The sequence below is a fragment of the Acanthopagrus latus genome, chromosome 5 (assembly GCF_904848185.1).
Source record: "Acanthopagrus latus isolate v.2019 chromosome 5, fAcaLat1.1, whole genome shotgun sequence".
In the NCBI taxonomy this organism is placed as follows: domain Eukaryota; kingdom Metazoa; phylum Chordata; class Actinopteri; order Spariformes; family Sparidae; genus Acanthopagrus; species Acanthopagrus latus.
The window spans coordinates 20,846,717-20,862,168 of record NC_051043.1 but is presented as its reverse complement, the minus strand read 5'-3'; the positions used below and the strand labels follow the sequence as shown (position 1 = coordinate 20,862,168).

The window sequence follows — 15,452 nt, the reverse complement described above, 5'->3', positions numbered from 1 at the left end:
CAAGAAAAAAGTGTTTGAAGTTAAGGGTGTAAACTGTGAATCGTCCGTGAACAATAAAGGTTTGCCATTCAGAGCGGAAGTCGTCACGTTTGTAATCATGGCGTCCTCCTGTCCACGGAGAGGCAACGTGATAATTATTTAAAATGAGAAACTTTTGGTTTTCTTGGACAGCCAATACCAGCATCATCTAATTTCAACACATTGTACTTAAAACGAAAATAAGACTGCACTCCTGGACCTGTTCGTCCAAAGGTGAGAGTAACTACATTTCCGTTTATTGGAAAATGCTAGCCGGCTAATGCGCCGTGCGCTAACTAAGTTTCGCTGCAAGCCCCGAACACGTTGACTCAAGTATTTGTCTGATTAACCGCTTTTGTTTACGAACTAGTAAAATTAGGTGTAATTTTACCCATCAGGAAATGGTCCACGGTGTACATATATTTCAAGCCTCTGCGCAGTTTTAAACTTCAGTGATTGTATGGACTGTGTGGAAATATTGAGTTCGTAAGCGTAGCCTTCACAGATTACATAGTTTACATAATGGGTTGTGATGCTGTTTGGTAAAGCTTGTATGCGTGTTCATATATGTATTGCTTTTCATCCCATGGTGTTGAATTGATGCCTGTGTTCTAATAAACGACATTAAAACCGACTATGTTCTAATAAACGACATTGAGAAAACTTTAATATCTAGGCATGGTGTCATATATCCTGCTAAATTCTTCGTTAAATCTTCCACATTTTTATTTTCTGTGTCCCACCAGAGAGAGTACTGCGTGATCGGCACAGAAATGGCTTCATTTAAACCTACGAAAATCCAAGTCTATCCTAAACTTGGAGAGAAAGTCACACAAGACACACTATACTGGAAAAACTACAAGGTGAATCTAATCTTCCATTTTGCAGCCATTCTACGGTATCTCCCTGTTAGTTGACGCAGGAAGCATTTGACTGGCCGATGTGTAGTAAAGGAGTGGTTGAATGATGATCCCTTGAGTGATCCATCGACTGACTTTCGTGATGATCTCAAGTATTCTGACAACCTGCAAACCATCTTGCCGACTTATGAACATCTTGGTTTCAGGGAGAAGCGGTGATCTTCACAGTTCGTCTTTGCTTTTCTCCTTACAGGCGCCGGTCCAGATAAAAGAGTTTGGAGCGGTCACACACATAGACTTCTCCCCAGTGGCTCCACATAACTTTGCTGTGACAGCATTCACAAGAGTATGTTGCCATCTCCTTTGTACGCCTCCTTAAAATCCTTGTACCAATTACATGTGCAGCATTTGCCAGAGATTTCTAGTCAATCTTACACTGGTTTTGCCTACAGGTCCACATTTATGGGCCGTTCTCCCAGGAGCCCGTGAAGACATTTACACGGTTTAAGGACACTGCATACAGTGGGAGATTCAGGTCAGACGGTCAGCTGCTTGTAGCGGGATGCGAGGACTCTGTGGTCCGGTTGTTCGATGTTGGTGGCAAGGTGGCACTCAGGATGTTCAGAGGGCACACGAAGTAGGTACCCCACGTGTTGCTGTCAGATCATGTTATTGATGTGCTGTCCTGGCCCGCAAACTGAGTGTTATAAAGTTTCTATTATTTTTGTCAATATTTTTAAATAAATACAGAATACTTCAAGATAACCAATTAAATAAATACGTGACTGTGTTATGCTTGCTCGTAGTGTTCAACAGCTACATAATACTTTTTACATCTTCAATCTAATAGTAGAACCAGGGCCTGAAAGTTTACACACTGCATAGGTCAGGATCTGTATATGTGATGGTGTTTTCATGATACTGTAGCAAAACCAAGATGCCATTTACCTGTCATTCTATGTTTTCCCCATGTTCCCTGCATTTGACTGACTGATGTGCAGTAAAGGAGTTGTTGAATGATGATTTCTTGAGTGATCCATCGACTGAATTTCATGATGATCTCAAGTATTCTGACAACCTGCAAACTATCTTACCGACTTATAAACATCTGAGCTTCAAAGAGAAGTGATGTACATTTTTTGTCCCATTTTTATCTCTGCTCAGGGCTGTCCATGTAACAGACTTCACCTCAGACCGTTATCAGATCCTCACTGGGTCAGACGACTACACCTGTCGACTTTGGGACATCCCAAACTCCATTGAGCTCAACACCTACCAGGAACACACAGATTACATTCGCTGTGGTGTCACAAGCAAACTCAACAGAGATCTTTTTATCACAGGTGAGATGGAGGCTACTTTTTTTTTTTTTTTTAAATGTGATGTAAAAGTAAACAGGAGAGGAAATTAACTTTGATTAATGAATATATGCTATACATCACATGTCATGGAGATTTAGATTAAACCAATTTAACAGGAACAGTCAAAATCTACCAACATTTTGGTCTTTTTTTTCCCCCCCACTGGATTTATTATGGATTCATGATTTTTGCATTTTAGACAAAATAATTTCTACTTCTACTGTCTCCCTATAATTTGAGCTAAAAAGTAATGCATATGAAATTTTAAGTCCTACAAAGTCACTGGTATACCTAGCATATTTAATAATTGATGCATTAGAACCATAAAGAGTAAGCTTTGTAATTGCACTGTAGATGTGGCGCTTTAGTTGTAGACGCTGCATATGGAAGGATGAGTGAATGGATGAAGGAACTTGGTAAGTTTTATGTTTTTTTTTCCTAGGATCTTACGACCACACCCTGAAACTGTTTGATGCAAGAGTGGATAGGAGTGTGATGACCATGGACCACGGCCAGCCAGTGGAGAGTCTGCTGCTCTATCCTTCTGAGGGTCTCCTCGTCTCTGCAGGTACCCAGCAGCATAATCCTCATGTTCAGTCAGAACATTAACAAAGGAAATTTATTGGAGTCATCAGCCTTATTAACACTGAATTAGGTTTTTGTTTAGGATATAAAACAAGTAGGTAGTATCTCATACATGAATCTCAACCTGCAAATGGCTGCAGGCATATACTGATACTGAATTATGGTTGTTGATACATATCCACAGCAGTGTTTAAAAAAAAAAAAAAATGCTCCATCACTTTCCATAGGTGGGCGCTATGTGAAAGTGTGGGATCTGCTAAAAGGAGGCCAGCCACTGGTGTCTCTGAAGAACCATCACAAAACTGTCACAAGTTTGTGTCTCAGCACCAACGGCCAGAGACTGCTGTCAGCTTCCCTGGACAGGTACGGAGTATAGTACGCATGTCAGACATAAAGGACAAAGAAACATTTTTCGAAACTGTGGAAATCCAAGGCCACACTATTAGTCAGATGCATATTTAACTAACAACCTTAACTAACGCAGAGCCTCTGTTTGTTTTCCAGGCATGTGAAGGTGTACAACACAACCAACTATAAAGTGGTCCACAACTTTGACTATGCTGCCTCCATCCTCAGTTTGGCTTTGGCTGTAAGAAAATGCATTCAACCTTTCATCACATTTTACTGTTGTTTTTCATATTTGATGGCGATTTAACTTTAGGAAGGTACTAACTGTATGAATATGTCTTTCCGCCTCAGCCGGATGATGAGTCTATTGTCGTGGGTATGACCAACAGTATCCTGAGTATCAAACACAGGAAAAGCCCAGAAGAGTCAAAGGAAATCTCTGGTCAACAGAGGCGACGACCGTCATATCGTGTTTTTGTGAAGGGGAAGAACTACGTCCCCAAACAGGTTTGTTTACATTCAGTAACATGCAGTTGCTGAGGCTGACTGTCTGAGACATGATGTGGTCTGCTGAGTGATTATGATTGTTTTCTATTTATTTCAGACCATTTTTTTAAATTAATTTTGTGGTTCTTTTGTCTTTTCTCCAGGATGATTATCTCGTTAGTAAGCCAGTTAAGCAGCATTTGGCCAAATACGACAAGCAACTCAAGAAATTCAATGTGTCGAAGGCTTTGGATACAGCTCTGGAGGTAAAAATGTGTTTATGTCATTAGCAGCAGGTTAAATCTGTTGGTGTAACATTTTTTAGGTTAATAGTTTTTAAGTTAAGTAAAGCAGCTGACACTTGCAGCTGCTCTCAATCAAAAACAAACATTTCTGGTATTAATATACAAGTATACTATATTTTACTTGCAGACATGGACAAGACATAGGAAGCCAGAGATCACAGTTGCTGTTATAAAGGAGCTGGATCGTAGAGGAACACTGAACAACGCTCTGGCAGGAAGAGATGAACAGGGACTGTCCCAGTTGCTCAACTTCCTCATAGGGTACGATGCAGATAAATCTTCAAGTACAGATAACAATGTGATAACTTGTGCATGAAATTGTACAGATGTATTTTGCTCAACATTTTTTGTTTTCCTCTCCAGGAACTTGGTTGACCCTAGGTTTGCTCCAGTCCTCGTAACAGCGGCAGAAATGATCCTGGACATCTATCACTCGGTAATCGGCCAGTCACCACTTGTAGACAGACAGCTGCTGCGTCTGCAGGAGCTGCTGGAGAGGGAGATCGACTACCAGCAGGACCTCCTGGAGGTGCTTGGCATGTTGGACACAATGTTCGCCTCCGCCCTCCCCAGGAAGGAGGTGCCGTGCTCTAGCACCAGCAGGTCTAATGGCCTGGCTCAGGGGGGAGCGAGTACCTCAAGAGCACAGCTTCAGGCCACCTGAGGCTTGTAGTGAGAAAAGACTGGGTTAGAGTGCCTTTACAACCTCTTTTTTTTTTTTAAACATCAGACACATTTTCTGGCTTGACTTTTGTGTCACACAGACTTCACCAAGCAAACATTTTGGTACAGGTTTTAAGAGACTGGTCTCTCACTCTGGTGTTTTAACTCGGTGTGACTGAAAAACACAACAGGAAATGAAGAACATGCATTTACTGTATGAAGAGTGTGAATGTAAAGCATTGCTTTATTGGAAGTTTTGTAATTACGCTTTCAATTGTGTGTGAGCGCACTTGTATGTATGAATGGTTTCACAGTGAACGTCTGCTTTGTGTTTTCAGTATATTTGGATTTGACAAATGTTTTATAAGCAGATAAAAATAAATCTTTGTAATATTGAAACTGACTAATCCTAATTGTGTTCTAATGGTTGGAAAAAATTGTGATTTCATAAGTATTCACCCCCTTCAAGTCAGTATTTAGTAGATGCACCTTAGCCTGCAATCAGAGTGAGTCTGTGCGGTTAGGTCTCAGATTTGGTTTGCACATGTGGACACTACGAATGGTACTCCATTCTTCTTTGCAAAATTGCTCAAGCTCTGTCAGGTTGTACGGGGATCGAGCGTCAAGAGCCCTTTTCAAGTCCACCTTCAAATTCTTTATTGGATTGAGATCTGGGCTTTGACTCGGCCACTCCAGAACATTCACATTATTGTCTTTAAACCATGTCGTGTAGCTTTCACTGTACGCTTCAGGTCATTGTCTTGCTGGAAAATTATTCTTATCTCAAGTCATAATTTGCTGCATTTATTTTACCCTGTGCCTTTATAAATCTACCATTGCCTGCTGCCACCACAGTGCTTCCTGGTGGGGATGGTGTGTTTGTGGTGATGTGCAGTTGAGGAGTCTCCCACATGCCTTTGGGTGAACTCTCGCTGAGCTTTAACCAGCTTTCTTCAACAGAGGTTTTCTCTTTGCCACACTCCCATAAAGCTTTGACTGTCTCTCTCAGTTCAGCTGCTGAAGCTTTCCACTCCTTCAGAGTAGTCACGGGCGACTTGTTTGCCTCGCTCACTAGTCTTCTTGCACGGTCGCTCGGTTTGTGAGGTCGTCCTGCTCTAGGCAGATTCACACATGTGGCATAATCCTTCCATTTCTTGTTGATGGATTTAACTGAACACTGGGGGATGTTTGGTAACTTGGAAATTATTTTGTGTCCATCCCCTGACTTATGCTTCTCAATAACCTTCTTACAGTGTTTCAGAGTTTCTTGGAGTGTTCTTTAAGGTGTAATTGTACCTTGAATACTGATTAACCAGTTGACTGGACCTTCTTCTACGACAATAATTGGAGACACATTCACTGATCTCGTGTTCACTAATTGTGAGACTATTAGCACCAGTTGGCTGTTCCTCTTGAATTAGGTCCTTCACTTTTTAGGTGGTGAAAACTTATGCGATCACTTACTTTACATCATTTATTCCTGGTTTCTGTTTCTTTTTAAAGCATTGACTCCATTTATAAAAGGTGAACACATCCAGGGGTGGGGGGAGGGGAGGAGGGGGATGAAGACTTCTTACTTGCACTGTGTATCAACATGTATCCTACTTACTGTTCCATCCTCTTCCATTAGAGGTCGCTGTTACCTGGAGAGAAAAAAAAAAACAACCTCGCACATATATAAGGAGGAATTTGCGTTTGAGCAGACGGAAGACAGAGAGCATCAACAGTGACAGGGAGGAGGATGCTGTGTCAGAGGAGGCTGGAAGCAGCAGCTGCACCGACTCAGCGCCATTTCTCAACTTGTAGCTGTGACAACGACACTTGACGCAGCAGAGAGCTGGAGGAGGAGGAGGAGGAGGATGAGTTAGGTGCTCCTGTGGTTTCTGTTGCTAAAATTCAAACCGCGCAGCTGCCAGGTTTTCCTCTGCCGGAGTTTGAGCTCCTGTGAAGGTAGGTACATGAATAATGTTGACCCTTGTATTAGCTGTTGACTTTTTTGGGTTTGTTTGTTCGTTTTTTTTGTTTTTTTTCTCCTTTTGGTCTGTTTTTTTGTGATATTATTGCAAATGTCAGCCCCGTTCGAGTGGATGAATATAGCACTGTAAAAAAAAAAAAAGCCTCACATTTATTCTGTGGCTAAATAGGTCAGCATGGAAGTGTTGAGTTCAGTTCATTTGTATCAATAGGAACAAGCACATACATGTCTCTACGACTGTGTGCATGTTGTATTTGAAATAAATATCAAATATAGTCTCGTTAACATCCTAACTGTGATGTTTTCAGTGTCTTAAAGCTAGCAGCACTTACCCAAAACAACAACTGCATGCATTCCTCTGGAGTTGATTGTGGCCATGCTTTTCCTTTTCCTCACAGCAGCATTTAGCCTGTTCTAATTATTAAGTAAACAATTGTAAATGCACATGTGAAATGATAATGTGATTTCACAGGAAGCAATTTCTTGAATAATGGTTATTAAGAGCTTGCTGTTGTGTCCAGTTTGGGAAGTGGCCTCTGATTACGAACAGATCTGAACCCTGCAGCAGTGAAACTCAATAGAGTTCTTAGTTTAGCTCAGACACACATACACACACACACACACACACACAGGAGAGGTATATACACACTGCATGCATGTCAGATTTGGGCATATTTGGTGCTCTGGTAGTGTCTCCACTCACCAAGACAGAAAGTATGATCATTAAAGTCATTATCCTCATACTTGAGATCAAAAGACGATCCTGTCTCATCCTGTTTCGGCGCAGTTAATGTTTGATAATCTCTTCAGGATCAGAGGAGCAGGATGATTCACCAAAAATAACCAAAGAGGTAGCGAGGAGTCACATGCTCAGAGAGTTTTTCCTTGTTGTCTCTCAAATGTCTGATTGATTGTCCGTGTTTGCCCGCAGTCGCCTTGCAGATGGAGCTGAGCAGGAGGAGAGTGCCTCTGTATGTGAGTATGTGCTCCAGTCGAGTTTGAAACCAGCTCCTTCAATTAATCATGAGAGTTGATTATCTGTCTGGAAAATCTCTGCAAATTGAGTTTGGAATTAGATCAGCAGCCTCATTTATAACGACCGACACAGACTTTGCGCTCATAACCAAACAATTATGTTTAATGAAAATGCCTCGAATGTCATATCTGAAAAGAAGAATGTCTTTGTATTCATGCGTCCATAAAGCTCATGTAAAGTTCAGTAAAGTCACCGTATGTTGAAATTCAGATTTGGCAGTTGGGTCAACGAGGACGCCATGATGACAGGAGACTGATGCTCCCCACTGTGATGAAACAGGGACTTTATTGGTCTTTGAATGAAACATTTCTATTGGATTATTTGAGCTCTGAATCATAGTTTCATCGTAAGAAAATAGTCCTATCCATCAGCACTACAGTGACAAAAGCAGCCTGTCATTTGTGTGCATACCTGGCAAATCAGTAACTCTGTGATTCATTGATAGTGATGTCTTTTTATTCCCGTTTCAAAGGAACTTGTGTTTGCCATCGGTTTGATTTGTGCTGTCTGTGCTCATGTTAAACCTTTGAATGGATCTGTTGTCTGCGAAGGTCAAGCTGTAGTCAAACAGGGCAGGACTGCTGTCAAATATTTTTTCACTAGGTTCAGTTAAGCATCTTATCAATGTGCCCAAACATTAATGGGGACAAATTCTTTCTGCAGATCAAAGAGGGAGTACATTATTCACAAATGTTACTAATTTTCTTTTTACCCGAGGTTATATAAAGGTCACAAAATCTTAAATGTGGACGTGCAGTCTTGTCCATTTCATGTGATGAAACACAATCAGCTGTGCTTTCTTTCTGTCAAATGAATCAATAGACAGCAAGCAGATGCTAACATTTGCTAACTGCCACTAAACATGAAGTGGAGATAAAAAGTAGTTGAATTAGTTTTGCAGGCATTTAATCAAAAACCAGTATCAGTGCTTTATGATCCATCATTTGGGAACCATTAATGTAAGTACGAAATGGTGTGCCAGTCGAACAGAGGTTGAGGTACTTTAACTACATAATTGGAAACTTTGACCTGCTGGTGGCGCCAAATCAAAAGCCAGAAGATTACCAAAGTTATTGGGATTCAAACCTCTGTGCACCATGTATATCAAAGTGAAAATGCGTGGCAGTTCATCTCATTCTCGTGAAAGCACTGGACCAAAAAAAAAACTAAAACATTAACCTTGTTAGAGGGAAAGTCAGGAGATCTCTAAAATCAGTGGATTCCATCTTTTTATCTTTTAATGCAGCATCATTTAATTTCAAAGCCTGTTTGGATCCATTCTGCCTCTGGTAGCGCTGACTGTCCGATGTTCAGTATTTCATCTAGCAGCCAGCAGCAATGCACGATATTGACCCTATAAAGGGAAATTTGTATTATCGGCTCTATTTATCTGACATAATGAAATTAGCCAATAAATAGAGCCAATAATAAAGTCGAATTGTCTTCATTGAATAAGCACAGCATCTACACACTCTGATACAATTAACACATTACAACTGGCAAATTATTTAACAATAAACATGCAGAAGAAGAAGAAGAAAGAGAGAAAGAAAAACTTGTGATATATTTGTAAATAATTATCCATTATCTAATTGGTAACATCCATTAAAAGCAGGAAATTATTAGTTATAGGCTGAGAAAAATCCACATAGTGCATCCGCCAAGGGCAGAGTTTCATCAGTGGTCGTCATCTAGTCAGTCACACAGAGGTGAGGAGTCTTAATGAGAGCAACAGGCAAGCTATGTGGACATGAAGCTGGTGGTAAACCTGATGTTCTCTCTGTGCCACAGAATAGGCGAGCAGAGCTAAAGAAATGGATGTGTGAATCTGAAGGTGGGATTAGGTGAGACACGGGGGCATGGATTACTCACTGAGTCTCTTTCTGAGAGGGTGGGAGAGAGAAAGAGACAAGCCTCTCTGTTTTATAGTGTGAGAAATCAGGTCAGCTGTTGAGGTGATGCAAGGCTATCAGATAGACTCTCCTGAGGAAAAAAGCGAGAAACTATATAGAAAATACGCTTTTAAACTCTCATACCATCCATTCTAATCTGTGATATTCACTGCATTCAAGCCCAGTGTTATAATTTACATTTTTGCTCTACCTTCTTTCCTTCAGCCTGTCTTCTTTGCTCCTGCCTCTTTCAATCGTTTGATCTGTTTCCCAGAATAACCCACACGGTGTGTCTTGTGACGGCATTGCCGTCTGGTCTATTGAGGCCACTGTAGGTGGACAAATCGATGTCTTCTACAAAAGATTTGTTCTTGGATGTTGGTGGAAAGCTGCAGCAATAAAAAAAGCATGCTAGTGGCACCGGAAGGTTTTATTTATTCTGATGGACCGAAGCAAAAAGTGCACGTTTGAAGTTTTTGTGCGGCTACATTTGAGTATGTTCTTCTCCATCATTTCGGTACTGGTATCATAACTCAGGAAGTGTATCATCTGCAGTATCAAACCATGTCAAATGATACCCAGCCCTAGATAAACCGATGAACCAATGAATGATCCTTTGCCTCATAAGTGAGGAGTTACAGTGTAGTGAGGCTGGTATTCAACATGTTGGCTCACCCACATCTGACATGTGCAAAGTTTTATCAAAGGCTGCCAATCGGCGTACAAATCAGCGTGACTGTTCTGGCCCATTTCACCTTCTTCAGACTCAGATCTGAAGCCTAAAGTGTTCTGGCCTGTTGGGATCAGGGCAGGTCTTTGCACTAGACACTAAGACATTCCTGTTTTTATTGAGGGGGATGTTTTATTGTACCCTCGAGAGGAATTCTGTCAAGGGATTTGGTGTACTTTAGAGAAATGTAGAATCAGAATAGAGTCTTCCTTTAAATTGAGCCCAAATCTTTAGGAACAGAAATCCTGTCTTGCATCGTTCTTTTTTATTTCCCCCCTCAACCTCTCTCACCTCTCTCTATCTCAGGGCCAGGCGAAGGTATTTGCACTGCTGGATGGTTTAGACACGGTGCCAGAGGATGCAGAGGTCTACATAGTTTTGGAAGGATCCACACTGGTCCATGTCACCAGGGCTCAAAGTGATGTCATGCTCTGCTTTATAGTGCCTGGTATGTGTATGTATGTACGGTGTGTACTGTATTCCTGTGTTATTGTGTGTGTGCTTTCATGACTTTTGGAGGGGAATTTATTTAAGATTATTTAGAAATCATCTTGAGACAAAAAACTCTATCTTTCTCTCTCTCTCTCTCTCTCTCTCTCTCTCTCTCTCTCTCTCTCTCTATATATATATATATATATATATATATATATATATATATATATGTATGTATATGTATGTATGTATGTGTATATATATATATATATATATATATATATATATATATATATATATATATATATATATATATATATATATATATATATATATATGTATATATATATATATATGTGTGTGTGTGTATATATATATATATGTATGTATATGTATATATATGTTATGCATATATATGTTATGGACTCAGGAGCAGTATATCACTGTTTGAATCTTCACACACATGCAGACACACACACACACACACACACACACACACACACACACACACAGTCTGTCTGTGACTTGTGGTCTGGAAAGACACAGAATCTTATCAGCTTCCTCTCAGGAGGGAAACAGCTCCATAAACAATATGTCAACATAACTGAGCCTGTATGTAGGTAGACACAGACAGCAGGCAGTCTTGTGCTCTCTCTACATTAGCTGGATCATTAAGGCCTCAAATAATGTCTCAAATAATGCTTTTATTAGCGTTCAAAATGAAAATCTGTGATTTTTCTTTTGCCACATTCAGACATTTTCTAAGGCACTGGGCTCTGGATGGAAATATACAGACCATACCAGTGGTTATGTATTTTTAGCAGAGGTAGGAGTGAGTCAAACATGTGCAAGTCACAAGAAGGTCTTAAGTCCAGCTCCCAGCTCACTGTGGTGAGAATCAAGCAAGTCAAGTCCCACGACTGTATTTACATTAACAATACGTAATCTGAATTAAATGCACAATACATTTGAATTTGCATAAACTTAATGTTAGCTTTCTAGCTCATGTTTGATCACCAAATAAATTAATAAATAAAGACACATTCACCTACCTTTCTTTGAGGTTTTTGTTGTGACACTGATGACGTGTCATTCATTTTTGAGCGGCAGACCTTGCAAGAAACTGTTTTCTTCTTGCTACTGGCATTGACATCTTTATCCATGAATCCATACTGAATTAGTTTTGGGTTGGCCCCCTCCATGATAGCTGTTCTGTTGGCGTTCAACGGTCTGCTGTATCTCAAGTATCAAATTTTGAAGACAAATTCTAAGTTCTCATACAACAGCTCTTCTTCATATAAACGATACATAAATGTGTCTGACTTTTGCTGCATTGTGTACTTTAGGACATAACCTGGCTGAGATGGTCTCTGTCCAGGCTTACCTGTGCTCTGAAACCACACCCCTCACCTGGGTGGGCGGGGCTTCGCTGGAGTATGTCCAAGATGACGCTCAGGTATAGAATACATACAATATGATCCAATACATTGGATGTAAATTGTTGTTTATATACAGATTCTAAAACTGAACTGGTAAACAATCACATAAGAGTCGTGAGATTCCCTACACATGTTGTATTGCGAAAACATTGCACAGTGGTCATATTAAAGTTTGGTTTTTTTTGCATTGAGCACCAGCTACACAGATTGTATCTTATTCATGACTGCGTTATTCTCAGGACTTGGCAGAGCACCTGGTAATCCATGGACATTGCCTGACCTCCAGGGATCACAAGGAGCTGAGCAGCCTCTTCAACCTGGGCCAGGAGAGCTCTCGCTGGGCTATGGATCGTCGCGTGGCCCTGGCCATGGCCAATCTGAATATCCCCCAAAACTGTAATGTACTCGGGAGCCTCAGTGGAGACGGTGAGAGCAGGATTATGTTATCTTGCTGAACGGGCATTCCTGTGCAGATATGGTCACTGACAAGCACATTGTATTTAGTTTTTATTACATATAGTGCATTTAGTGAGCAGATATACCTCATCTCTCAGAATTGAGCTGGAAACCTGGAGCGGGTAAACTGTTACACTGTGTTCCTTCTCACTTCCCTTCTCCACTGCTATCATTCTCATTTTCCGTGCTCACTGGGCTGAAATCGGAAGTGAACACGGTCACATGTGACCTTCTGCTGAATTCATCATAGCCAATTAAGCGGCATGTAATGTGGTTAATAGAGCCTTTCCATCTGGAAGTAGCCCACGGCAATGCTCAATAAATCTTTTTGTGTTTGTGTGTGTGTGTGCGTGTGTGTGTGTAGCTGACAGCAGTATTTACTAGATGCCACCATCTGTTTGTATGAGTGTTTGTGTAGGACCACCTACATAAACAACAAACTAGATTAAGCGTTAATACAGTTATGGCAGTCTGTTTCATTGCAGCGTCTCCCTCTAAATGTCTGCAGTTGATTTGATAAGCACTGCTTATGACATCAGTCCATTGCCAATGCTGTATGCGACTGAATGATCAGTCCCTAACCTTCCTCTGTTTTCCTTCCATTAGTTTGTAGTGCATTCTGTATCTTTAAAGGCACCGGGAAACCTTAACGTGTCTCTCTCTCACAAAATCGAGATACTTTGTGGAGTCTTACAGTCACTATATTCTCTCTGAACTGAAAAGTTAGCATTGCAGTTTTGGCATACACCTGGCAGAAGTGTTATCTTAAGAAATATGTCTTTGTAGCTCAATAAAACCTGAACTCGGGTGGGTTTTTGAATAGAGAACATTTTGAGACAAATAGAAAAACTGACTTGTAGCTGACTTGTGACTGTAGTAGCTGATGAGGCACCTTTAGCTCCTTAACATAAACTTCAATCTGACAACGATCTCTTTTATTTACAAGAATGTAACCTCAATTCGCAAAGAGAAAACAATGACTCCCTTGTCAAAGTAAGTTACAGTATATCTTGTAAGCCTTTCATCACCTGTCAACCTAGTTTTTTCCCAACACTTTCTAGTGAAACAAAGGACAGAAATACAACCTTAAACTCTGGAAATAACTTTCCATTTTGTTTATATTTTAAGGATACCACATCAAACCAAATATATAAGATTTTGCTTTAAATCACCCCTGCAGGAAATATCAATTGTGATTAATGTTTGGTTTGATTGCGTGTGTTTCGTGGTCATATTTCAGGCCTCTATTTTGTGCTGACCTGTCTGTATTTTCAATAAGGATTGACTCCTGACTCCTGCCATTTAATTGCAGTGTCAGCAACTGACGTACAATCAGTTCAGACAGTCATTCTGAGTCATTTTTAACTGAGATAGGGGGGAACCAGCATCTTTAAAGTCATTCCAAATTTCCAAGTCTTTCAACGTGGCTTAAGGCTCAGCTTGTATTGGTTTATGAATTTAATGTAAGGTCAAGTAATTACAGTATGTTTAAGTGCCGTTTAAGGATAATCAGGATAATTGTGACATGAAATTTCCCATGTTTAAACATGACCCAAACAGAGCACAGCTATTTTAACAGACAGTCACTTTAACCAGGTATTTGACTTAAAGTCAAAACAAAAACAAATATTACAAGCTTTACCAGTCTGGTGTAGACTACGGAATAGTGTTGTGCAATTTGGCACAAATAATATTGCAGTAGTTTAAGGCTACATTGTACTGCATTATTTATATTTCAGTATTTGGAAATCTCATCAAAACCACTTCAGAAGTGCCGCATGACCATATGCATCAGTGTGATGTCAAAATATTAACAGAGATTTTCGATCAGTAATAATCAGTAATGTGGATGTAATCACTAAGTGGGTAAAGGTATGTATTAGAACAGTCTGGTAAATTCAGAAAATTACATCATTTTACTGACTGATTTCAAACCAGGGAAGGACAGCACATCTTGTAATAACAAGGGTATATACTCTCATATCACGAATATGAAAAAATATCAATATATTTAATTTATGCTACATTTTTGAAAATGCAAAAGTACTTTTCCAAGCTCACCAGTTGCTTGACTGTAGCTGTTACCTGGATACAGATCTTCTTGCGCTGGATTGAGTGGCAGTCGCAGAAATAAGAAACTGTCGCTGCTTTGTTGAAAAGCTTTTATTGCCTTAAAGTGGGTCAGTGGAGCAGAGGGACCCAGAGCTGTGCAAGAGAAGAAATCAATCATTGACATTTAGGTTAATTATCGTGGGGAGGTGGTTATCGAGATGACATTCTTGACAAGTTTCTTTCCACCTATTTTTCTCCCATTCTGCCACTGGCTTAATTTTTTCTCCTCATTGTTAATCTCACCTCCATCCTACATTCAGCCACTGCGTTACATCCAAGTGCATACTCTGTTCTATCTTTTATGTGATTATATTTTACCAGAGCACAGCCTCAGGGAGTCTCCCCTCCACCTGGCCGTGAGATGGAGTCTGTATCGGCTGGCAGAGCTGCTGCTTTGCCAGCCAGGGGGTCTGATGGCTGTAAGTCTGCCGAACGAAGACGGAGTCACACCGTTGCAGCTGGCACAGACAGCGGGCAACGCCGAGCTCCTGGAGCTGCTTACACAGTAAGATTATCAGCTCCAGCAGGGCACTTCAGGGACACACGCTGACAAATGAATCACTGTTTTGCTGTTACATTATGCATTCAGTGCAGAACTTTCCCACACACTGTAGAAACAACCCAGTTTTACCAAATCCATCCGCCCATTAGCTGTACTCCCTTATCCTTTTCGTCATGTCAAAAGGCTGACACATGAAGACACTCAGACTTTGGACTGTGGGAGCAAAACAGCGACAGTGACAGTGCTTGGAAA

At 40.6% G+C, this 15,452-nt stretch overlaps 2 protein-coding genes across 6 annotated transcripts in view; both read left to right on the top strand.

Annotated features, from left to right (window-relative positions):
• The first annotated feature begins 63 nt into the window (after positions 1 to 63).
• utp15 (UTP15 small subunit processome component) lies at positions 64 to 5,029 on the top strand. Its single transcript, XM_037098980.1, has 12 exons — positions 64 to 252; positions 765 to 881; positions 1,132 to 1,224; positions 1,331 to 1,515; positions 2,043 to 2,221; positions 2,682 to 2,807; positions 3,052 to 3,187; positions 3,329 to 3,413; positions 3,524 to 3,679; positions 3,823 to 3,924; positions 4,091 to 4,224; positions 4,327 to 5,029. The coding sequence occupies exons 2-12, from the start codon at positions 792 to 794 to the stop codon at positions 4,625 to 4,627; spliced, it is 1,587 nt and encodes a 528-aa protein (XP_036954875.1). The 5' UTR covers positions 64 to 252; positions 765 to 791; the 3' UTR covers positions 4,628 to 5,029.
• Positions 5,030 to 6,333: 1,304 nt separating this feature from the next.
• The window catches only part of LOC119019835 (rho guanine nucleotide exchange factor 28-like), a 37,312-nt gene continuing 28,193 nt past the window's right edge, over positions 6,334 to 15,452 (top strand). For 4 of the 5 annotated variants that reach the window (XM_037098735.1, XM_037098739.1, XM_037098737.1 and 1 more), the window contains exons 1-6: positions 6,335 to 6,576; positions 7,533 to 7,576; positions 10,566 to 10,707; positions 12,038 to 12,147; positions 12,370 to 12,556; positions 15,020 to 15,203. In XM_037098735.1, coding sequence (XP_036954630.1) covers positions 7,544 to 7,576; positions 10,566 to 10,707; positions 12,038 to 12,147; positions 12,370 to 12,556; positions 15,020 to 15,203 — 656 coding nt within the window. In that variant the 5' untranslated portion in view covers positions 6,335 to 6,576; positions 7,533 to 7,543. Of the gene's footprint in view, positions 6,577 to 7,532; positions 7,577 to 10,565; positions 10,708 to 12,037; positions 12,148 to 12,369; positions 12,557 to 15,019; positions 15,204 to 15,452 lie in introns of all 5 variants that reach the window. The other variant, XM_037098736.1, reaches the window with a different exon arrangement.